Source organism: Triturus cristatus, chromosome 3_1 (assembly GCF_964204655.1).
Source record: "Triturus cristatus chromosome 3_1, aTriCri1.1, whole genome shotgun sequence".
Taxonomy (NCBI): domain Eukaryota; kingdom Metazoa; phylum Chordata; class Amphibia; order Caudata; family Salamandridae; genus Triturus; species Triturus cristatus.
This window is the reverse complement of record NC_140583.1, coordinates 823353440-823379761: the sequence shown is the minus strand read 5'-3', so window position 1 is coordinate 823379761 and position 26322 is coordinate 823353440. Positions and strand designations below refer to the sequence as shown.

At 44.4% G+C, this 26322-nt stretch overlaps 1 protein-coding gene across 1 annotated transcript in view; it reads left to right on the top strand.

The window, feature by feature from the left end:
• Positions 1–26322, top strand: part of ITGA4 (integrin subunit alpha 4) — a 466594-nt gene that overhangs the window by 81588 nt on the left and 358684 nt on the right. The window contains exon 5 of the mRNA XM_085646210.1: positions 21671–21738. Coding sequence (XP_085502336.1) covers positions 21671–21738 — 68 coding nt within the window. The remainder of the gene's footprint in view (positions 1–21670; positions 21739–26322) is intronic.

Sequence of the window (26322 nt, the reverse complement as noted above, 5' to 3'; positions counted from 1 at the left end):
CGTAACAGGGGTTTATCCCAATTCTCAATCTTAGCACTTCACGCCGTAACATACAACTAGGTAATCTGTCTATATAAGGGTAGTGTAAATCATTTTCCCATGCCGAGGCCATATGAGAAACTGAGTTTTTGTGTAAGAGATACTCCTGATCATGTGTTTGAGACACTTCCATTCCCAGTGACCTAAGTTCTTTCTTATCTATCTTTTAATGGGGAGACTGAGGGCACAACTTTAGCTTTAACTCACCATACGCTTCATTTATTGAGGCTCTTGTCTCTTTTGCCCAGGTCAACTCACTGTTGGATATTTCATTTTTACACCACTGTGAAATTTTTTGGTCCTCATCTGATCCTAAACGCTGCCAGAAGCGTAATAAAGCCATGCAAGCTGTTATAGCCCAAGAGGTGATTCCCAATTCTAGTCTTGCTGCTTGTACCATAGATGATCTAGGCAGCGAGAACAAACTTTTAAGAATTTTTCCCTCCTCTTTGTCCCATCCATTTTTGCCACTTAAATAGAGGTCCTCTGCGCCATACAGGAATTGTGGAGGAACCATTGCTAGATAGGCCTTTAGAACCGGCCTATCGGACATTTCTCCATATGAACTATTAAATCTTTTTAGACCCATTACGGTAGCCGATGCCCTTATTTTTAATGCATCAAGGTGGGTATACCATTGCAGGCTACTCGCAAACCACATCCCCAGATATCTATATTCTGTTACTTTTTCCAGCATCTCTGTACCCAGATACCAGGAGAACTTTGTTTTTCTTCTTCCAAAGCATAGGATTTTGGTCTTCTCCATGTTCACAACTAATTTTTTAATTTGACAATATTCATTAAACATGTTTAATTTTCTTTGTAGACCAATTTCCGTCTGGTCCATAATTACCAGATCATCTGCATATAATAAACAGGAGATATGGTTTCCTCCTAGTTTCGGGCTAGCCCCTCTAACCTTTCTTAATTTTGAGGGCAGGTCAGCTATAAACAGTGAAAAAAGTAAGGGGGCAAGTACGCACCCTTGTCAGCCCATTACCGATCTGGATCCTTCCAGACAATCCTCCATCCTCATCCAAGATTATCTGGGTCCAGTTCCCTGTATGCAGGGCTTGGATCAAGGCCAATAAATCGCCTTGGATATTATACCCTACCAAAGTTGACCACAGCAGCTCCCTGTTCACAAGATCGAATGCTGCGCGGAAGTCCACAAAGCAGCAGAACAGATTGCCCCTCTGCTCGATCGACTTCCGCGCGATGGACCAGAGAGCAAAACAGTGATCAATCGTCGAGTGTCTCTCTTTAAACCCTCCCTGTTCTGGGGGGACTATCTGTTTTCCATCTGTCCAATCCTTGAGTAATCCCAGAATTATTTAGTGAATACTTTTTCACCTATGTCCAAGAGATTTATTAAACTATAGTTTTTAGGGGAATTTACATCACCTTTTTTATGTATTGGTCTTACAATTGCCCCTTTCCAACTGTCTGGCATGACCCCTGTGTTAAGTATCCCCTGGAACATATTCGAAAAAAACTGTACACAAGTACTTCTCCCCATTGATGAATCTTGTGACCTTTTCTCAATCCTCCTGTTCATCCCTACCACTGATTTGATATTGATGGTTCTTGCCAGGAAACTTCTAGTGAGTTGGGGGGAGGTAGTTGGAGCCTTTAGCCGCTATTGAATTGAATATAGACTTCTGGCCCCAACCCCTGTACTGTGTGGGGAGATGATACCCATTTTTGGAAATGTTTGTGACTTGGGCATCCATAGGTATATTCAGATGTAATTGTCGACGAATGTTAGTAGTTAGGTGACCGGATGTAGATCATTCATTATTTTAGAAATTTTTGTGAAGACGTTCCTTGGTTGAATGCACTGACGGGGTGCAGGGGGACCAGAAAAAGGGTAAATATGTGGAGATCTGCTCTGGTAACACCAATATCAAATGTTATTCTGTGTTTTGACCTCAGAAACTCTGTAATTCCGGTATCAAAGAAAAGAATGTTGTAACATAATATCATTTTTTTTTGAAGCTCCGATTGAACAGTGTGCAAAAACTTGTAGTGAATCAGGAGATATCTCAGTGTGTTCATAATCACAATTTTGGTTTATATGTTTTTTAGGCTGACTCTGCTTTGGGCACTCACACAAGTGAGGTATAATTTTTATTGGGAGACCAGGGGGAACGCTGGGCCATAGGAAATTTGTGCCGGCACTGTGATCCCAGACAGAAGTATGAGGAAAATGTGATTTTTTTTGTGTGCTAAATTTGAGGTTTTCAGGGAATGCTGGGTAAGAATACGTTACGGGATCCACGCACACCACACCTCCATGGACTCTCCCAGGTGTTTAGTTTTCAGAAATGCCTGAGTTTGGTAGATCTCCGTAGATGGCATATGATTCTGGGATCAAAAACGCAGGTGACCCTTTGCATAACCAGGTCATTATGTGATAGATAATTTTGATGCCTCCACAATACGTTTTGGGCCCTTCCCTGTTGCGGGCACTTGGCCCACCCACACAAGTGAGGTAGCAGTTTTATCAGGAGACCTGGGGAAATGCTGTGTGGCAGGAGATTTGTGCCGGCCTGGTGATTCCACAACTTTCCCACACAGAAATATGAGGAAGACCAGATTTTTTTCCAGCTAAGTTTGAGGTTTGCAGGGGATTTTCTGGAAAAAGAACGTTGGGGGATCCACGTAAGTCACACTTCCTTGGACTCCCCCATGTTTCTAGTTTTTAGAAATCTCTGGGTTTGGTAGGTTTCCTTAGATGGCCGCCAAGTCCGAGACCAAAAATGCAGGTGACCCCCTTGCCAAACCATGTTGTTTTGTGATATGTAATTTTGATGACTCTCCACAGTACGTTTTGGGCCCTTCCTCGTCGTGGTATCATGGCCCACCCACAATGAGGTAGCATTTATATTGGGGAGTCCTGGGGGAATGCTGGGTGGTAGGAAATTTGTGACGGCCTGGTGATCCCACAACTTTCCCACGCAGAAATGTGAGGAAACAACATGTTTTTGTCAATGAATCAAATTTACCAGGGATTCTGGGTAAGTAAATATTGTGGGATCTACACAAACAATACCACATATTAGCCCCTAGGTGACCAGTTTCCAGAAAGATTTGAGGGCAGAAGGTGTTCACTACAGAGAGAGTATGCACTGACGGTAGAAAGCACACAAAAATACCAAAACATTACTGCACACCCATCCACTAGTCAATCACAGGCCTTCTGGTTGGATTTGCCACATGAGTAAGTAAATGGTTAGTAAAAAATACTTTATTTACCAATGTCTTTACGGAATACAATCCGTAAAAATGATTGTTAATAATTTCAACATTAGATCAAAGAACCACTGACTGACAGCTCGTGAACTGTAAAGCCGCGTCAAGACACCAACCACTTTACTGTCCATTCACATGCCTTTCATGCGTCAGACACAGAAAACCATTCACACTGCCAGCTTTGGGCCCAACACCATACAGCATTTACATTTACAAACAGTACCATTCAAGGGCCCTTAACTCTCACATGCCAACACCACTAACACACCTATTTCACCACCAACCACCCAAACAACTGACAAACACACCTCAAGCAAGTCAATCCACTTACCGGATTGAGCCACCAACACACCACCAGTCCAGGCACACCGCAAGCCAAGCGTCACTTGACTCTACACACGATGCTCCCCAAGCAATCACCAGCCTGCACACACCGCCAGCCAAGCATCAGTCTACACACACAGCCAGCCAGACACCAGTCCAAACACACCGCCAGCCAAGCAAAAGTCCACACGCACCACCAGTCAATCACTAGTCCACACGCACCGCCAGCCAATCGCTAGTCCACATGCACTACCAGCCAAGCGCCAGTCTACATGCACTACCAGCCAAGCGCCAGTCCACACGCACTGCCACCCACGTACCAGTCCACGCACACCACCAGCCAAGTGCCAGTCCACACACTACGCCAGCCAAGTGCCAGTGTGTAGTGGTTTTCTAATCCCCTTGGGGGCAGATGGCTCTAAAAATATGGCTGATCTGCCCCAAGTGGGGCAGAAAATGGCCACAATAGTGTCCACATAATGGGGAGCGACCCTTGCCCAAGGGTCTATTCCCTAACATATAAATAAACAAAATTCCTGGTGTCTAGTGGCTTTCTGCAGACCGAAAAATAAGGCCAATCTGCCCCCAGGAAGGGCAGAAAATGGCCAAAATATTGCCCTCATAGTGGGGAGTGACCGTTACCCAAGAGACCGCTCCCCAACATATAAATAACAGTTGAGCCTTAAAAAAAGGACGATCTGCCCCTGAGGGGGCAGACAATGGCCAAAATATGCCTCCATAATAGGGAGTGACCCTGGCCCAACATATCAAGAACTTAAATCCCTGGTGTCTAGTGGCAGATGAGCCTAAAAATAAAGCCGATCTACCTTCGGGGGAGAGAGGGCGGCAAAAAACGGCCAAAGAAGTGCCCAAATAATGGTAAGTGACCCTTTCCAAGGGGCCGCTTCCCTACAAAAACAATATGGCAAAAACTCCCTGGTGGCCTAGTAGGTGCATTCCTGCTGAGCGATCATGGACCCACCTTCGATCTCACAGCAGGAATGCACTGGAAAGAGACACAGAGGGAAAGGAGAAACTCCTTCCTGTCCCCTCCTAACACTTTTGTTCAATAATCATGACTCTCTGTATATTCCTATTGTATAGTACATAGCTTGCTGCTTCCCAAAAACTATTATAGTCCTGATGATTTCTCTGAGGTCAAAACGCTGTCAACGCATATGGCAACTGGAACCTATTTAGACTGAATAACTAACTGACTTATAAATAGGGATTCTGGTTTTATAGGTATTTAAAAAAATATATATTTCTGTCTGTATTTATCCATATATTTTTCTTGGGCCATCTTATTGGTATTTAGCCATATTTATTTTGTGTTTTTAGAATAAACAGAGTCGTAAAATGGTATATTTCCACATTTAACTGATAAACATGCATTCATACTTTGATTCCCGTAGAGTTATAGCAAATTAAACAGCCAAATATAACAAAACACTACATCAACATGTAAATATAGCATTATATGCAAATATATGTTAAGTAATACATGTATTTAAGGAAATCTTATCCTGCATTTTTAATTCCCCATGCTTTCTATCTGCTCAGCTGTTGGCCTGGAATTCATGAAGGACAGCATGGAGAGTCACTCACAAGGAACACAATTTTCCGTATTTTTCCACTTTTAAAAATAAATACATACATAAAACATATTGTTTTCTGTTTGTATTTATCTGTAAAAACGGAAAACTGGGAGTCTTACTTATGGTTGACTGTATATGCAGTGTTGTTGTTTAGTGATTTTAGTTCTGTTGCTTTGTTGCTTACACACTGTACGTTTTTATTGATCATTGTGTGAATGAACACCACGAGCACTAAGCACGGTTTTTATAGCAGTAATTAAGTAATATCTACAAAGTGTGTGAGTCTTTTCCTTTCCATTTATTGAGGACTTTTCTTTTCATTTATTGAGCACTTAACTATATTCCCTGCAGTCATTTGATACTTAAGTATGTTGCTCTTTTAAAAGTCAAAAAGGCTTTATTTCGATAAAACATATCATAAAAGCTGAATATAAATAGATTTTCCATTTTTAAAAAACATTTACAAGAATCACTAGATTTCATCAATTTTCAACAAAGAGATAAATACATTCTGTACAAGTTAAAAGCAATTAGCAATTTAACAATAAAAAGGAATTAAACATTAATTTTAAGCCTTTTGCTACGTAAATACCAGGCCCATGATAAAAATTTAGATAAACCACAGACATAGAGTGGACGTGAGTCTGACGTTAGGATACGCAGGGCCTCAATGTGTGACCTAGTGCCTAAAAGCCGACACAGTGCTTTGAGCCACTTTTTCCTGGGTTTTACATATTCCGGGCATTGGAACAAGAAATGCGCTAGGGTCTCGGTGCAAGTTGTACAAAAAGGGCAAAAGGCAGTTGTCTGTGTCGGAATTTTCCACCGTGCTGTAAATGCTCTTAGTGGGAGAGTCCCAACTCTAAACTTGAAATAGAGAGCTCTATCGAACGGTTTTTCAATAATGTCCAGATACAGTTCCCGAATGGGTAAGTCCTTAAACTTCAGGAAGTCCTCCGTTAGTTTTCCCAAAGACTGATCAACATATGTTCGGGACATAACCCAATTCCAGTATAGAGACTTTAGAGTTGCCTTTGGTGGAGATGATCTATTGTCCCATGCTTCACTTAGTCCAAGAGCGATAAGTAATGCTTTTACATCTCTCAACCACTTTATTTTGTGCCATCCTGATGATGCCATTATTTCGGACAGTCCTTTAGCGTATTTGGCGAGTTCTGGGACTCGCCACAACCGGGCCCATAAGAGCAATGGCCGGAGTTTTGCAAGATCTGCTATAGAACGACAGCCTAAATCAAACATCAACGGTAAAGTTGGCGTACCCTGAGGGAGCAACATCAAAGACCTACAAAATTTGTTTTCCGATTTGGAAAGTTCATCTATATTTTGGGTACCCCATAGTTCTGCTCCATATAGAGCTGAACTAACTCCTCTTGCTTTATAGATGTCTACAATCGGGGCTATCGGTCTTATTGTGCAGAGACGCTGTTCCTTTAGTAGAGCCCCTGTGACCCTCTTATGATTTAGAAGCATTTTGGATAAGTGGGAGGTCCATTGCATTGTTTGCGAGATGCGTATTCCTAAGTAATCAAATACCCTCTCCCTACCTAAGGGTACTGAATTCAGGACAGGGGGTCGGGCGAGTTTTTTTGGGGGGTTCATCACCAAATATTTGGTTTTGTCAGTATTAATGACCAATCCCCGCTCCAAGCAAAAGGTCTGAAAGTTGTTAAGGAGCTTCTGTAGGCCCATTGGGGATTTGGATAACAACAGCGTGTCATCCGCAAAGAGGAGAGTTGGGACACGCTCGCCCGCCAGGGATGGTTCGTCTGAAGGGTCTTTTAACAGGTGCTCAACCACACCGTTGACATATAAAGAAAAAAGGGTGGGAGCAAGAACACATCCCTGACGGACCCCTCTATCCACCGGGATTTAGTTTGTTTTTTCGCCCTGTGTACCCCATCTAATTTGGGCAAAATTACCATCGTGGAGCCTCATCAACATTGAGAGAATATAGCGTGGGAGGCCCATTTTATAAAGGACTTCCCATAAGATCTCCCTAGGCACAAGGTCAAAGGCAGTCTTTAAGTCAATGAAAGCGAGATAAAGACTGCCTTTGCCTATAACCACGACCTTCCAATAGATCAGCATTAATCTAAATACTTGCTCAATTGTTCCCGTGCCTGTTCTGAACCCCGCTTGGTAATTGGAGAGGATATCATTATCTTCAATCCATTGTTGGATCCTCCCCAATAGGACCTTCCCGACTACCTTCTGGGTTGTATCCAATAAGCTTATAGGGCGGTAGTTAGAAGGCTCGTCCCTTAAGCCCTTTTTAAAAATAGGGACTACCTCCGCGCCCTTCCATGATTCTGGGACTGCCGCACCTTTATGGATGGCAACAAGCAGGGAATGTATAAGCTTCCCCCACGTTGGAATATCGTAGCGGAGCAAGTCGCCAGGAATACCGTCACGCCCTGCCGCTTTTTGGGGCAAGATAGTTTTAATAGCAGACTCTACTTCTTTAGTTGTATAATCGGGCTCGGTCATATCACCCTCTAAATCAAAGTAGTCAAATGGTGCTCCAGTGCTAGACCCCTGTGGGCAAGTATACAGTTGGGAGAAATGGGTAAACCATGCTTGGCTGGTGATACTGCATGTGATATGGTTACTATCAGGTCTATTCCTAGCTCTGATAGTATCCCAAAAAAGTCTAGGATCCTTAGCAGAGCTAGCCTTTTTCAGGGTATACCAGTACTCATCCTCCCAATCCTTTTTGGCACTAGCTATCACCCGTTTGTAATTCGTCCTATTGTACTGTATTAGGGATTGTGTTTTACCCTTAATTGCTTTAATTAATGCTGTTTTTGCCTGCCTACATGCAGGAGTAAACCAATCGTGGGTGCCCTTCGGCTGTGAATTTGTTATGGGTTTACCCCGGGGCACTTGTTTAAGGAAAATCTCCCCTATAGTTTTGATTGCTTCTTCAAAGATTAGGGTTACCCTACCTATTGCAAGGGGACTTTGAGAAATAGCATCAAGCTCTGTTTGAGAGGTCAACAAGGTCTGGTCTATGAGATTGAGTTTGATTTCGTCTAGAGCTATTTTGTTCCACTTTAGACGCCGCCCACAATTGGATAGTAAAACTTTAGGGGCAGGCTTATGACTCAATCCAGTTGTCTTACTGGGCCATAGATCATTAAGGGTTAAAGACAGCGGGTTATGATCACTCTCAATAGTAGATAGGACCGTCATATCCTGAACCGAGTTCCAAAGTGAAAAATCAAGTAGGATATAGTCGATCCGTGAAGAGCAATTCACCCTATTGTAGGTGTCTGCACCCATTGAGTCTGAGACAGTGCGGCCATTTACAGCTCTCAATCCGAACTCCATAGTCAACGCATTTAGTTGTATCACCCTTTGGGACCACTTTTTAATTGGTTTAATGGTTAATGGTGGTATGCCTCTTTTTAAATCATCTTCCACCAGGTCCAAAATATCTTCGGTCGCAAGGGGCTCAAATGAGCAATTAAAATCTCCCGCAACCAACACCTGAGCCCCATCACTGCCGGCTCTGAGCTCATTTTCGAGTAGAGTTACTGTAGGGGAAATGGAACCATTTTTAGGACCCCTGGCATAAACATTAATTATTTCCAGGGCTCTCCCCCTATTGGGACCTCTCAGTAAAATTCTCATTATATCCGGGCAATTAGTATTTTTTTGCGTGATATTACAACCAAGCGTAACGCTTACCCATATAAGGAGACCCCCGGATGGGCGGCCCTTCCCTGTACTTGAGGGTATTGCGGGCAGGAAGAAGGTAACATACCCGACTTTGTGGAGGGGCTTCAGACTCCAGGTCTCCTGAAAAATACAGATCTTATGATCTTCTACCAGAGAGTTCCATTCTGGCAGGCCCAACTTCCTATTTATGCCAGCCACGTTCCAACTAGTAATTTTAAATGGTTCCAGGGTAGGACTAATACAATTCAATGTTGGATCAGATTGATCTCTGGGGGAATTAACCACTACATTGGTTTGATGGAGAGTGGGAGTACAATGGAAAGAGGTTTCCAGATCCAGAGTGCTACTTATATCCACTAAAGGGGGCACCAAAGAGAAGGGATCAATGGGGTTGATTTGTAAATACGAGGGGGACTGATGGACACGTCAAAACCCTAAGTTGTGGTCAAAAAATTCCCCCATATAGCCATAGGTAGAAGTAGCACAAGGGTGGTGCTCATTCATATGCCTAACCCAAAATCTATTGCCCTGTGCTGGCCATTGTATTTGGGAAGCTTGACAGGGATAAAAGAAATCTAAACCAACTACTCTGATTGTGCTGCTAGAGGACTCATTCTGGTGGTTACAAATAAACTTCACGGCCTGTGCATCACGAAAATTGACTATAATACAGTCACCAAGGACCTCCTTGCGTCTGTTGCCTACCCAGCCAACCCTTCTAACAAACAGGACCTTCCCATCTAGCTGTCGAGGGAGAGGACAGGTTTTATTCAAGTGATAAATAGTTTTGTTTTTCAATTCCGAGTATGCTTCAATCTTACCAGATGGCAGCTGAGGGACTCCTACCAATACTACCACATAAGGCATGCTGGCTGAAGGTAGGTCAATATTGGGGGGACTAGACTGTTCATTGTCACCCCTGTCTACACCATTTGACAATTTTGCCCTCACTGCAATTGCATTCTTAGGAGTGGATTTATCACCAGAATTTTGTGAAGGTGTGGCAGGACCGACACTCTCACTTACCGCAATAGCTCCATTGTTAGGGATATTGAGGGTGGCCTTAGGTTGGGAAGCTTGGTCGGCTCTTAACACCTTATTAGTTTTTGTTGCTAAACTTTTGCTCGTTTTATTTCCTTTTTTCGAGCTTAATGCAGAAGAGTTATCACTACCCACATTACCAGGGGTAACATTATTATTTTCTAAGATAGCAACAGTATGCATTAGCAATGGATCTTGTGACTTCTGTTCCTGTAAGATAGGACTATTTTTTGTGTGCAATTTAATAAGAGATTTTAAGGAAAAGAAGTTGTCAAGGATATCTTGCTCAAGCCTATCCAACCTAGTAGATAAAGCTTTAAGCCTCTCATTGACCGGAAGTAAAAGAGACTTCATAGTTTTTTCAATACAGTCAATTAGAGGAACCTCTTGAGCACGGCTTAAGGGATGTTTCCGGTTTGAAGCATCACTCTGGGGTAATATGGGACTAGTATTAGTAGTTTCGTTGTTGGGTTGTACCGGGAGTCTTCCTGCTAGTGCTTCAAGCCTATGTGAGGGTGAGTCTCCAGGAATAACACCACCAGTTTCGGATATTATAATAGGGTTGTCAGATAAATGACTAACATCAGAATTTTCAAGAGTTATCTTGCGCTTCTTGGATTTTTGGTACTTTTTGTTTTTTGCAGTTCCCCTACCCCCACTAGATCTTTGGTCAAAGGGATTTACCCCATGGGATAGCTCAGATCTAAGCCTAGCAGACTGACCTCGGGTAATTACATGAGGCGAGCTCGTGTTTTGGGCATCCTCTGATATCCCAGACAGATTAGGTGACCTCGAACAATTGGTAATTAATTGGGAACCACCTGGAGGGGATGCTGATATGATCGGCGACTGGGATAGCCTTGAGTAGAATGGCAAAGGGGGAGGGTTAGGGGACACATTATTATCCATAGAAGACACAACTACGGTGTCAGGAACCTGACGAGTCATTGGAAGCGATACAAAGGAAGGTAATAGGGTGGAATCCTGAGAATTGGTAGTAAGTAGTGACAGATCAGGATGGGGGAGGGGAGGGACACAACCCATGGGCAATGATAAGCGACGTTCCGTACTTTCAATGGCGTTTGCCACCACGCCAATCGTCTTTTGTAACATACGGTCTATCGCTGTTAAGCTAGGAAGCTGTGGTGTAATAGCATCTTGGTTGTGAGCAAGTAAGGTTTTATGGGTATTACGCTTTCTCATTGTGCAAGTTCTATTAGAGGATACAAACCTAAAGCGTATTATAGAGGATGGTGAACCAGCTAAATAACCATATACATATACACAACAAATGAATTACAATATGATATTAGTGACTCCCCTATCACAGTTTGCTATAGCACAAAATATAGGTACTACCCCAATGGCCAGAATTTACGAATGGTTGGACAAACCTTTCGGACTGTCAGTGCTCAAAGGAGTGAGACTCAGAGGGATGGTCCAGCCCAGCCTCTTCCGGCCACTAACGGCCACAAACGGTCCCACCCTTGTCCCGGGCTTAGCCCGGCGCCGCCCGCGCGCGGTCCCGCGACGCGGTATGGATGTCCGCTTATCAAGCGCCGCCAGGCGCGAGGCAATCAGGGCTGCTTCCGGTGTGTGCGCCGAGGCACCTGGGAGATGTAGTCGGCTCCCTCCCCACTGCGGCCGCTAAAGAGACCAACGCGGCGGCGGGAGGGAGAAGCACCAGGGCGGAGGAACCAGCCAGCAAGTTGGGAGGTGAGGTGAGTGGAAAACGCAAGGTTAGGCGCTGTCACTGCAAGCACCCGCTCCCCCGTATGGATGTCCGCTTATCTGTATAAGGAATGCTGATAGTATCCGTATAATGTGAGGAAGACACCTCACCTCACCTACCAACACCTCAGGAAAATGAGGCCCCGCTCTATCCGTCGGTACCTCTGGCTTGTCCAGAGCCACGGGGAAGGTATTGACGTTACCCTCGTGCCATGTTTAAACAGAAGCCTCAATTGCTCACGCATACGGCAGTGATCACGTGATCACGTGCCCGATGACCAGAGTGTTGCTCTTTTAAGAATTTGATTGTTTTACCACATCTAATCATTGTTTTTCATACATATTGAACTTAAAACCGTCACATTCCATGTAGACTTTATCATGTTTGTAAACATTCTTTCAAATGTATTATTTGTTTTAACTCTTTTCATTGGCAGTTTGTATTGAACATGACCAAAGGACAAGACCCTGCATCTGACACCTCAGACTTCACACATCTCGGCAGTTATCTTGTGCCTCTTATTCACTCTGCCCTCATCATGTCCTTCATCTCATGCATCTGCATATGCCAAACACAAACTATCCATGCATTGCAGGGCTTAATGATATAATTCTCATCCTCCTTATCAGCACACATATACAGAACATCTAATCCCTTTTGTTCTTATTGGTGCTTTCTATGCAAAATGCAGCCTGGATGCTCTCTTCTTTAAAGAGATCTAGCTCTCTCCCACCTCTTTGAACATCCTCTACGTCCTTCTTTTGTCTAATTTACTGCATCATACCATCTGAATTTATAAAACAAAAGGTGACCTTGAAGTAATCCATAGATCAACATTGCAGGTTGGTCCGCACTTTTCAGATATTCTTGCTTCACAACATGCATGGTAAAGAGGAGGTCAGCCACTACTAAGATAGCTACTTTTCCAATATTTATTAATGTCTTGAACATAACCAAATGACTAATGTGAGACTTTTCCAAATGTGACATTGAAGCTATCATTGCATCTCTTTCTGCTTCTTTTTCATCAAACAAATCTTAGTAGGCGAAGCATCAACCTCACCCTAAAAGTACTCATTAGACAATGCAATGTAATTTCTAAATCATGCTGCGTTCCTACTGATTATTCTACCTCTTCTAAACACATAGACACACCCACATCTTTACTTAAAGTACATAGTAAAGAATACTGTCAGAAGAATGTTAAGAACGGCATGGGGCAAGCAGGAGCTAGTAGGTCCAATCATGGGAGTTGATACCTTTTAGGCCTGATGTCCCGGGGCCTGACCTACTATGGGGCCTGAGTAACTGAACCAGCCCCCTTCAGCACTTGACTCTCAGTGGTAGTGCAGGTCGATCAGGCCAAGGTTTCTTGGGGGAGGTAGACACAGGCGGGTGAACACAGGCTCACAACTCAAAATATGTTCAGTGGCTGCAATAAATGATCATCCAGTGACATATTTGCTTTTATGAGAAAAGGAGTATTTATGTATGAACACAAAGTGAAAGTCTTCATTCACAAACAATACATACAGTCTGCTCAGGTCACGTCTCTAGTGGTTTAACAGGTGGGTTCCCACTCGCCAGTGGTTATTCCCCATTTACTATAGGCAACATTCAGATTAAGACCTACTAGTAGTCTGAGTCTCAGGAGTCCCATTCTTACTGAAAGTCAAATTATTCCTGCGCCGGAGTGCTCTTCGGCAGGCAAGTTCCCCCAGGGCTGTCTAGCCCTTAAATCAATCTTACCTAGGCCTGGGTGGTGAACTTCGCTCCGTTCACGGAATTTTCTGCACTCCGCGGAGCTCGCGGAGCTCGCGGAGTGCCGAAAACTCCGCTTCGCGATGTGCAGCGGAGTTTTTTCTCCGCTCGCGATCGCGAACGGTAAGTTTGCGATCCCGAATGGTAAGTTCGCAAGCTGCTGCTCGGGTAGAATTACTATCCGAGCAGCAGAAATACCAGCACAAACTGCAGTTGGGACTGCACTCTGCCACTCCCGGAACTTCGCAGAGTTTTTTTGTAACTTCGTGGAGTTCCTCATAGCAAAACTCCGCGAACTAGTCCCAGGCCTACACACCAGCAGGTTCTGAACATCTGAGTCTCTGACCATACCCCCTTTGTGAGTGCTGAAGCTACAGTAGCTGTCTACAGTAAGTTCTTCACACACAGCCCAGGAGGGTCAGCCATTGGGTGGCCTTGAGTTCCTCATACGCAGTCCTGTGGGGAACCTCGATGCTCCCCTAATACTGGTACGTTTCTTGGGATCCTTCCCACATGTGGGGGTGGTGCGAGGCTCCGGGTGCTGGTCTTGAGTAATGCTTGGACCTGCTCTGGACATCTTGGTGGCCCTCCTCCTTATGACAACAGTCATGACCAGGCCACACTCCTTGCCTTGGTCCCAGTATCCCCCCTGCATACGGGATCACTGTCCTCACTCTGTACACACCGGCTACAGCCCGATCAGCACGGCAGCAATTTTTTCGGCTGCCACACCTGGCATATAGAGACACTGACTTTGCTTTGTACACGGGTTATGGCCCGATCGACACAGCAACATTCTTCATGGCTGCCCCACCTGGCATACAGGCACAAACTTTCACAAGGGCAATAACCCATTCGGTGCAGCAACGTTCACAGCTCACTTCACGGTGGCCCTACTCTGGAATACAGGGATTGCCGACTTTACCCTGCACATGCTCTACAATCCGATCACTGCAGCAGCCTTCACCTCACACCCTGCTACAGTGATCCAATCACCAGGATCTCCCATGGCCTAGCTCCCTCCTAAACTTTCCTCTTCCTCACAGGATGCACTTACCTTGGCAAGCAGGCAAGAACTGGTGTGCCAAGCACCATGGGTAGGTGGTTTTGAATTCACTAGGTAGTATGTCCTCACCTAGCTGGGAGACTGCTAGGCCTTGGCCCCCAGTCCTAGTCACAGGCAAAAGTCTTGCAGATCTTCTCCTTCTTGAACAGCCCAACTGGCTGCTTGAAAGTTGACGTTTTTGGGGGCTCGAGCTCCCCTTCTTATAGTCCATTTTCAGACACCAAATGTGATTTAGAGTCTGCATCATTGAAGTTTATGCTGAGGGTCTGCTTTCCTTCAAAAGTGCCCTCTCCTCTGCCCTGTTCTTCCTTCAGAAAGCAGTCTATTACAGCGGGAGTGACTCCAGATCTGATAGCCCCTCCTCACAGGCCATGACTCTGACTAGAGGTTGACATCTGGATATCAGCCACAGTGATGGGTATCAAAAGGTTACACAGGGCCTGCCACACATCTACTCTTTGATTCTTTTATCAGCCCTATCTCCATGCTGAGATGTGCCTGAGCCCCTTCCCAGTGACCTCTTCCGAATCATAGAGCACCCTTTGAAGTGTACCGAACAGCCTAGCTTTTCCTTCCTACAGTGTGTACAATTCAGCTCGCAGGAATGCAGCAATTCACAAATCAGTCTGGTGTGATTCCTCTGCCTCATATGTTTCTCCAGTTAGCCATGGGTCTCCCAAAATGGAACCCAGAATCTTCCATGTTTTGTACCATACTCAGGCACACATACACTCAGTACATACATTTCTTATATACACACAGCGCCACATCTTTCTTGTACTGTACCATTCACAGGCACACATATATCGTGCACATGCATATAACACACATGCACTACACCATCACTGTATTGTACCATTCTCAAGCACACATGCACCCAGCACATTTCTAACACAGAGAGGCTGTGCAGCACTACACCACAGACAGATGAAGGCCATGGGTGAGTCAAGCACACAGCAGGAGAACTTTAAATAAGTGGGCCCCTAGACCTCACTCCAGTGACGCAAGAAACAAATCCTACTGATCACTACACAGTTTGTTGCCATCACAGCGCTCTTGCTGCCTAACTCCTGGGAAAGGCAGTAGCCTTTCATCACTATGAGGGTAGCACTTGGGTGCCCCCTCACACTCCAAAAAGACTGCAATCTGTGAGACAGGCCTATGTCATGGCTCACACTCACGATCCGTGTTCACCCATGACAACAAAAATCAGCATTAGGAATCCAGACATCATTATGGTTGGGGCACTCAGCAAGGGTGCACATCCATCACAACGTGAAGGACTTTTCTGTCCCAACACATACCCAAAGGCGGATCAGCCACCGAGACATCTGCCCCACTTTTAAACTTTAGATCTTATCCACTCAATCATATATTGCGGGTCACACATTTTTCTTCTATATGATGTATGATTCGCAGAGCAGAGCACATGTTGGCTACTGAAAGGGATTACATTCACCAGTTCAGCATACCTCACCACCATATCGGTCTTTGTCACCTTACTGTCACAATAGCCCTGCGCTATGTCTGCTCTCACATGCACCTTCTTAATTGCATCCTCTAGATCAAGATTAACTTTCCCCATTTATCCAATCCATGCTAGAGTCATCCTTGTCCCTGAAACATGATCAGCTATCATTGCGAATAGTTCCTGCACCTGTATGCCCTCAGCACTTCATCACTTCTTTTACATCCAAAGATCTCGCCGATGTTAATTGACACCACTCCCTAGATACCTCTTTCATCTCTTCTACCAAGGTATTAGACTGTGAATGATACAACAAGGTCTAATAGTACAGAATCGACTTATGTGCAAAAAAAAGCCTTTCATATGTCTAGAATAAAATGATGGTGCTTTTTTCATCAGTAATTTCATTGTGCTCTCCTTCGATCACAAGACCACTTTCAAAACTTTACAACCCCTCTAATAGTCACTGCCTTCACAAATGTAACTTTAATCCACTAACCCAACAATGCAGTAACTAAATGTAAAGCTAAATTGTTCCAAACGTTGCCAAAATACACTATAAGCAGTAATAGTGCTTACTAAATATGAATAACCAAACTAAGTCCACCTGTACTTCTGTTATAACTATTCTTCCAGTACTATTATTTAAGGAAAACAAACATTTCGAAGAAATATAACAACTAGGTATCGTATTCGCATGAGAAAATCTACACTCTACATTGTACACTTTATTATAAGTATAATTGAAAAGACCAATTTGGCTTTTTTCAAAGGAGTGGTCAAGGGATCATTTAGTTTGGTCCTGAAGAAAAGCATAGGGGATAGGCTAGAAACATGTAGACCAGGAGACATATACCCATTATATTGTATTTCTCCCTCTCCCCCTTTTTAGGTCGAGGACCGCCGGTCTGCCGAAGGCAGAACCGGATGTCGGAGATTTAATGACTTGGAGAAGAGGGGCTTGAACCCGCCCTTCTTCTCCCCTGTTCTCCATTGGCTGGCCTCTTCAATGCTGGCCAGCCATTGGAGAAGAGGTCCCGTCACTCCGATCAGGCCCCGTCCTTTTCGGATCGGGGGGCGTGTTTTTTGCAGAAAGTCTAATTAGCTCCTCCAGCCAATGGCAATAGGAGATAACAGCAAAACACGCCCCCGAATCCGAAAACGCCGCTGCGTTTCTCCAAGGCATTTCTGCTCTGCCTCGGAGAAAGGCAGTGGTGTGCTTGCCTTTTGCTCTGTCTTGTTTTTTTTATGTATATACAGCTTCCTATTGCTGGAACTCGATCCTGAACGTATTGGAACCTTTACACCAGTGCATGGGTAAATTAAATGATGGGTGGCATTTTAATATCACAGCGGAGCTAGGAGGTGTAATGTGCGTTATCTAAAAGGTAGATATTATCACTAAAACAAAATTCGAATTCTACATATTGTACAAATGTCACCATGGATTAAAACACCAAGGATGCTCCCAAAAGCATAAGTAAGCCAGGCTTTCCAAAATATCTGATACTATCTGATGATTGGTTGTTGCGACTGAACGACGACAGGCATCACTCCGTTTTCTAAAAGACCACGAACATACATGAAAAATACCACTTTTAGTCGGAGATTCGCCACAGTAAACACGCTGAAAGGTGTGCATTCTGCTGCCAAATGTTATGCAGGGAGAACCAGAGAGCAATGGATGGGTTAGTGCACGTAAATCCGCTATGTCACGAACACGTATAACGACCTCATTGCACGCAGCATATGTTCATTAATAGCGGCGGGCTGTTTGAGAGCACGAGATAGGCTACTCGGGATCCTGCTTGACGGCGGCCCGGGCCTGCGGTGCAACAGACAACATACAGGGTGTTTGCTAATGGAAAGGCAGGAGGTAGCTGTGCAGAGCGACACTTGGCAAGGACCGCTGGCTCCACGACACGGAGAGACTGCTTCGGGCCAAATAGCGATTTCTTACAGCAAACAATGCAACGAAAACATGCTTGGATCGGGGAAGCCGATGGTTACCTCAAACAAGCACGAGCAACGCAACAAAGGTGACTCGTTAAGGGGCGTTGCGGCGGGCTGTTTGTGAGCACGAGATAAGCCACTCGGGAGCCTGCTTGACGGGGGCCCGGGCCCTGTGGGCCCGCGCCGCAGCTTGTCAGCAGAAAGCGTGCTCATGTACCAGTCCGGATGGGCAGGCCTAAAGGAGACAGGTAGGGAGCCAAAAAGTCACTTAGACAACGGGGCCAGGAGTTACGGGCACCACTTTCCCCGTCCTGTCCCTCCACGGTGAACACGATTGACTCCCTCTGGGTGATGCATCCATTCAGGGACTGAACCAAGAGACAGAAACAGAGTCGCCGCGGAACCACCATGCCAAGCACCAGGGAGAGCTTGGAGGCCCGCCTGGGGCGAATGGATGCCATGCTGCGGGACCCTGCCAGCCAAGTCAATACCGACTGTCTGCTGGTAAGTGACCGGGTGGAGTGCATACTCAGCCGGGTTGTGGGCGGAGGATCCGGAGGGGGGGCGGGGGCGGCACAGAATATGGGCTGCACAGACCTGTACTTGCAGCTGACATCGGCCAGTGGGTTTGCAAAGTGAAGTTTGTCCCCGGCCGCAGTCGGGCTGCTTTCAATGTTTACTTTGCGTTAAGGTGGTGGGCTCAGGCGACCCCTCACTTTGGCGCTGCGCCAACTGTCAGTGCCCCTCCGGAGCGGCCCAGTGTGTTTCCAGGCCGGCCCGCTGGATGACAGCTCCTGCACGGTGCCGCCCGGGGTGTGACAGGGCGAGTCTGGCACCTGCGGGCGGGGACTGTTTACCTACCCCCGAGCCGTGCTGCAGCTAGTGGTAGCACCTATCGGGCTCTCCCATCGACTCAACGCGAGTTCTGTGTCTGCTGCTTATTTGGACTGTAATTATCAAACCGATCATTGTTTCTGCATAAAATTACCCTAAAAGGAAACAGTCCTCGCTAACCCCCTCCAACAAGCATTTACAATGCAATGGTCTCGGCATTGGTAAAGTTAGAGCTATTGGCATTGCTCATGACATTATTTTTGTTTATGTTTTTGTTTTTAAAACATTTAAAGAAACGGCATTGTCATGAGCAATGCCAATAGCTCTAACTTTAACAATGCCGAGACCGTTGCATTGTAAATTCTTGTTAACAATACCAGCTACAGGATTTAATAAAGGTTAGGTTCCTCGTGGCCAGGAATTTTTTTTAATTCACAGTGGTTTTTTGACCCTTCCACTCTCACATCACTATATAGCCCACACCCTACAAAGTGCTCCGACGTCTTCGTCGGTTGTAGCACGCCCCACCCCGCACCGGGGTGTGAAGAACCCGATGATGAAGCATGTCACCAAGGGACCTTTTGGTGGGTGAGGGTTATTTTAAGAAAACGTATCGTTTTCCTTAAATAATAGTTCTGGGAGGATAGTTATAACAGAAGTACAGTTGGACTTTTTTTAGTCATCTGGTTCCCCATCTCTGCCCTCATCCAAATACCAAGCTGGGACCAACAATCTTCCACCACGTTTTTCTTCCACGGCACATTGGTTGCCTTTCCCTGTTTTCATTACATGGCAATCAGGACTCGTAATCTGCTACCACATTTCTCCTTCATGGCATTTGCATCAGTGTGAAGCTGGACATAACAGGATACATAAGCCATATAGAAAATGTAGGCATTGCCTGACCAGCATATCACACGTCATGAGATGAACTAAGGGTTTCTGTTCAGAATGAATACCTGTCGAACTATTGTGACCCCACAAACACATTATCATCTCCCATTCAAGCGCTGTGTAGCAGCTGTCTGTTTTTGATAAAATGTGAAGCATAAACAATTGTTTCATTGTTTCCACCTTGCCCTGAAATTCATCCCTAAAACTTCCACACCTCTGCACAGCAAATATTCACACACAGGTCTTGTCAGTAGAGCCCAGAACAGACTTCATATCTAACTAAACCAAGAAAACACATTAACACTTGCCTATACACATGCAACATTGCGCCAGTTATTGCCTTCACTAAGCTAAGCTTTGGGTCCTTCATTGATAATATGTCTTCCCTTCACCTGCTATTTGTACCTAAGAATGTGCAATCCACTAGCCCGCATTTCCAACATGCCGCCTTTAAATCAATCTTGTGCTTGTTTCATCTTCTCCCACACGAATTTATCATTTTGAAAATATGTACTCTCAGACAGCCTCTGCGTCCTATAGAAGACGATGGATACCAAAATCAAAATAAAAGGTATACTCTGGAAATGATAAGCCCTAAAGTAGACAATGTGAGATGCCGCAACAACTGCAAAATCTGATGGGCAGATGAAAGATTAGGTGAAGTGAATCAATGAATCGTGACTTGGGTTCCAAGCAACCCATTCGTAAAATAAAGATAATATGTATAGTTCTAGAGCAACAGTGGTTTTATTCACAAATCCCGAAGGGATAACGGGCTGCATAAAAAAAAAAAGGAAACATTTTTGTTTCATTTTTTAAGGGCAGGCAGTGGTCGCTGGGACCACTGCCTGCCCTTAAAAAATATTTTCACATGCTTTCCCAAAAGGAAAGGGGTCCCAAGGGGACCCCTTCCCGTTTGCGAATGCTTTACCACCTACTTGAAGTAGGTGGTAAATTGTGACTGTTTTGCAATCACAATTGCGGTTTACGGCCACAGCACAAGCTCCCATAGAGAAATGGGAGTGTGCGACTGCACCATGTTCATCGCATTGTAATTGTGGTGTCGGCTGGAGGCAACTTCGACTGACATCGTAATAAGGCCCTTAATGTCTGTTCAAAATTGCAGGTCTTCTGGTCTCTTTCAATTCCTAATATGTGTTTGTAACTAAAAGGAAATTCAAGGTAACACGTGACCTACAGCTAGCAATCTGTCCTTAAAGCTCTCATTCATCATATTTCATCCCTGTAATAATGACTGTGTGATGTCAATTAAGTTTTCAAAATGTAACTTACTAATTCCACTAGAATGAAGCCTGATTGAAGAATACGTTGATAATTGTGATTTAGCTGTGAGTACCTTGCATTATTATGCGCAGTTTTCAAACATGTTTACTTTAAATGCTAGCGTCACTTCCGTATGAGAGGCTGTGGAGGCTGTGCTACAGTGTCCTAGAACATGCATTTTTTTTGCAAGTTAACACACTTCGTATTTTTCCAATAAAAACTTGACTAGCTTACAATTTGAGTATTGGTATTTAAACCAATTTCGTTTTTGTAAAAAAACACACACACACACCCACACACACACCCAACACTCGGGATTGCCTATGAAATCCAGCAATCTTTCAATGCAGAATAGCCAATAACGAAGCAAAATCATGCATTGCAATTGCAGTTTTCGGAATAATGTTTTTGATAAAACTCAATATACTTTGGCAAAGCCAAAAGCACGAGTGTCAGCAGGGACAAAAAAAACCAATTGGCAGAGACAATAGGTCTGCGCCGGGCAGTAAACGTCAGAACTATTGTCTTTTCTAGTGCTTATTTAAAGTCATGGTGTGTACTTTTCATCCACACTGCTCCCAAGGTTTCAGCTGATCAGCATGCTCTGATTGTCAACAGGTTTTTCTGCCTTTCAGTTATTTTTGTAAGGAAATGTATGCACTTTTCTTAAAATGTATGATGAATCAGTTAGATCTAATCCACACTGTTTTCATTTACAGATCATGATAGGAAATTTGGACTAGGCCACGGATCCTGCCAGGCTGGGACATCCAGCTTTTATGCAAAGGTATGTTTTGAGTATAAAGTGGAATCTTGTTAAATCATCGTGTAGCAGGGCAAATTTTTTACTTTCATAGAATATCGTCACTTTCTTTTCTATAGGGGTGGGCGGAATTTGCGTAGTCGCGCTATGCAAAGCTCTGCGCAACGGTAAAAAATCTCTGCGAACACACAAAAGTTCCGCGAACATGCAGAATTGCTTGTTCCACCCATTCGCGATGCTTTTTTCTTGTTCGCGAACACATTTTGAATGCGCGAACAAGCAATAAATTCCGCGAAGCCGCAGATTGCAGAATTTTTGGCAATTCCGTGTTCTCCGCAGAACGCGAAATTACCCAAATTCCGCGACCGGAACGGAATTTACCGCCCAGGGCTACTTTTCTACACAATCCTAGCGCATACAAAAGCAATACACACAGGTAAAGAAAGAAAGAATAGCAGCGGTTCACACACATCAATCAGGACTGTATTACATAGTGTGCAGTCGTTTCCTTCCCATGACAGCATTTTGGGAACTTCTGCATTAACGGAAGCAAAAATAGACTCTTCCTTTACATAACTCTGCACCAACAAACTAAACAAGCATTTGCAATGCAATCGGTCTCACCCTTGGGACCTTATATGTATTTAGTTATGCAGCACATTAGCCTGGGTGCTGAAACATCTACTGTTCTTTAACATGGAGGGAAAGTAAGCACTAAACTGCATGACATGCCAGGTATGGGAACACATGGCAAGAAATATTGCTTTTCAGAAGGAAATGGTATAGTCCAAAGCTCTGTTTTAAATATAAAATCAGTGCCTTTGGTGGTCATATCACTGAAAATACAAGATTTAAAAAAAATATTATTGTCTACGGGTGCTCGTGGAAGACAATTTCTATGGACTGCAATCTAGAGAATGCTTAAGTGATTCTGGTATTTTTTGCTGATCTCTGCAGGTCGTTTTCTATCAAGAAAGTTAAATAAAGGGAGTTGCCAGAAAAAAAAAAAAACTAAGTCCCTCAGTAGAAAGCAATTCTGGTACTTTACTGACCTCTATTGGTTGTTTTCTATCAAGACACTTAGATAGAGGCAGTTGAACAAAAAAAAGTCCATAAGCGGAAGCAGACAAGTCCTAGGGATGAGCTCCAGAGCCCACATACACATATAAGTATATACTAAAGTATATACAAGAGGTTTCGAATGCTCGACCTAAAAAAACAAAAGGCCTGCGTTTCTGTTTGTAGTGTGAATAGTGAATGAAAAGGTAGATCTAGAAACAATACACTGGTTCCCTAAGGAACAGATAAACCATTGCAATCCGAAATTATTATGCTGCCTATGTTATTAAATCATGTTATAACCCTCCTCTTTTGTCCAGTCGAGTATAAAAAGCAGTTGTCCAGTGAATGAATGGCAATAAAAATTGTGGAACTAGTTTTTGATTGTAAAACAAGAACCTTCACTAGCTCACGGATGGGAAAGACCATCAAATGTACGCAGTAGGGATGAATTCTTGATCCAAAACCTTTCAGATTATTGGTTAAGGACCCAGTTTATACTCTGTGTCACATAGTCATCAATATTACAATAACAAATGGCATTGTCATAAGAAACCCAATGGCATTAGTCACAAAATATAGAAAAAAACGAGAGGGAAAAACGTTGTCCAAAGGAAGGACAAATTCAAGGAAAAATGAAGGTATCGAATCCATATCCAAGTTTACGATATAGACAATGATTATAAAATAATGTGTGGCAATCTACTTCACATGCATACTTTCAATAATGTGTTTTTGTTGATATTGTGTAGTGCATATTCTTTCGTTTATTTGTGACACATTTAATAGTATATTTAAACCTTTTGCAAATACTGTTTTGTAAAATAAATAAGTCCATGTTTAAAAAAAATCAACAAATGTTAATATGTAGCAAAACCTGTGTTTATTGTTTCTGCATATCAAGACCTCTATATCTGCTACACAAGAGGCACCACATGAAGGGCTTGCAGTAATGCTAAATTATTCTAACTGAATGCTACAATAAAATACTCCATTGGCACATACATAGAGTGTGCCCTCATTTTCATGCCGGTATTGCCCATGTGAAGAATTGAAATGCTGCTTCTAGCAGTGGATGTGCCAATGAAGTAGAGTGGTCGCCTGTTTGGCGGCACAGGTGTAGAACCCCCTTAAGTAAATACTTAGGTAGCATGCAAGAAAGGATTCCATTGGCCTATTTAACCATTTCGAAAACTCCCATTCACCCTGCGGTGTCTCAAGCTTAAACCCACAGGGAGGAGGGTCCCGGTATCTGGTAAAGAAAGATTAGGCCTTTGTGCAGACTAAGCCAAATATAGCCTGATGTACATTGATTGGATCTAAACCAGCACTTTGTTGCTGGTGCCTTTACATGGATCCTCACTATATTCCCGAAAAGGTACAAACTACCACACTCTTCTTCTGTAACCCACTCTCAAAGGCTGGGGGCACATGAGCGCATAATGGAAGAGGAGCAAATGTACTACATTGGTTTAGGGAGAAGTGACCTGTTTTACGGTTACTCAATATGACTCTCAAGGCATTCCCGTAGGCCTATAGGTGTCCCAGAGCCAGCTCCAGTTCTACTTTAAAATCACATATGTAAAGAAGGACACTGTCCACATACAAGTATATACTGTGTAGGTCCTTCCTGATACTGATTCTCAGAGTCAGCCTTTCTTGGCTCATACCTTCATACCACAGGTGCTATGGGTTAGATAAACAGAAGCAGGGACAAAGAACAGCTCTGTACAGTATTGCACTGCTCTTTCATTTGTTAGGAAATGATCCCACCTGTCCTCACACATGCAGCGGTAGATGAGTGTAAAGGGCACCTCTGCTACAGTATTCCATCACCAGATCTCATGTGCCATAGAACCTGAAAACGCAGTCACAGTTCAGTGTATTGAATTCCTTGTCAATATCCATAGACAACACCCCTGAGTTTAGAGAGCGTTCATGCATACCTTCTAAAAAATTAAATAGTTGTAATTTCTTTGAGGACGTGCAGCTGTCTAGCTTGAATCAACTCTGATCATGAGGGACCAAAACCAGCTTAAGTCGTTAAAATGTAACCAAGGAATTTACAATTCAGAATAGTCATACCAAGGGGATGATAGGTGGAGGGCACCTAGAAAACACTGCCCTGTTTAGGCAAGGGAACTATTGCTTTACAAACGGTCCTAGGCAAAAGCCTGCCACCCTTACCAGCCTCAAAAATAAGACCTGTGCCAGTAGTTCAAGAAAGGGATATAAAATTCAGAGGGTAGGCCTCACTAACAGCAGTCTTGTTAGGTGCAAGTTGGGCTAGAACTAGTTGAATCTCTAATAGTGTGATTGGGGTTTCAAGTGCATCTCTCTGATCCATGGTCAGTGTCTTTCGCTCTGCTGCGTGTTTCTCATCAGTCAACACTGCATCCAATCACACCCTCCTCTCCAGACTCCACCACATCGGCATCAGAGGAAACACCCTCAAGTGGATCACCTCTTTCCTCAGAGGACGCACACAGAAGATCCATCTACCGCCCTGCACCTCTTAACCCAAGAGCATCATCTGCGGAGTAACCCAGGGATCCTCCCTCAGCCCCAACATATTCAACACCTACATTCCTCCATTGGCAGACATCGCCCACACCCATGAACTCAACATCACCTCATACGCTGACGACACCTTACTCATCCTCTCTCTCACAGAAGACACCACCACCACCAGATTCAACTTCCAGACCACCATGACCAACGTCTCCGACTGGATGTGATCCAACTGTCTGAAGCGGAACACTGACAAGATGGAAGTGCTCATCTTCAGAAAGAACTCCTGGAAATGGTACAACGCATGGTGGCCCTCAGCGCTCAGACCCTCCTCACCTACCCCACCAACCATGCCCGCAACCTCAGCATCATCCTAGACAGCGATCTCCATGACGCGCCAGGTCAACGCAGTAACCTCATTCTGCTTCCTTACCCTCCGCATGCTTGATAAGACTTTCAGGTGGAGCTCCTCAAGCGCCAGTCAAACAGTGACTCCAGCCCTCGTCACTAGCTGACTGGACTACCGATATGCACTGTATGCCGGAACCATCTCCCATCTCCTCAAATGACTACAGACCATGAAGAACGCCTCAGCCAGTCTCACCCTTCCCAAATGGACTAGCATCAACCCCACCTCAGAATTCTCCACTGGCTCCCCATCCAGATGAGATGCCAGTTCAAGTTACTGACTCATGCCTACAAGATCCTCCACAACTCTGGACCCTCCTACATCAACCACCACTTGACCAGACAACCCAAATCCACCTCCTCCAACCACGGACACGTCCACTGCATCCAAGCAGAGCCACAGTGGAGTTCGTTCTGTCTCCTACTTCGCTGCCAAATCCTGGAACGACCTCCCACTCCACCTCCAAACCTCCCCCTAACTCACTGACTTCAGGAAGGGGACTCAAGACCTGGCTCTTTGTCTAAATGTCACCATCTCCAACACCTGGATACTCCCCAAGGTGATACACCACCTATATAAATACCGATTAGAGGAAGTGAATATAGCATCACATACTTCTTTGCAATCAC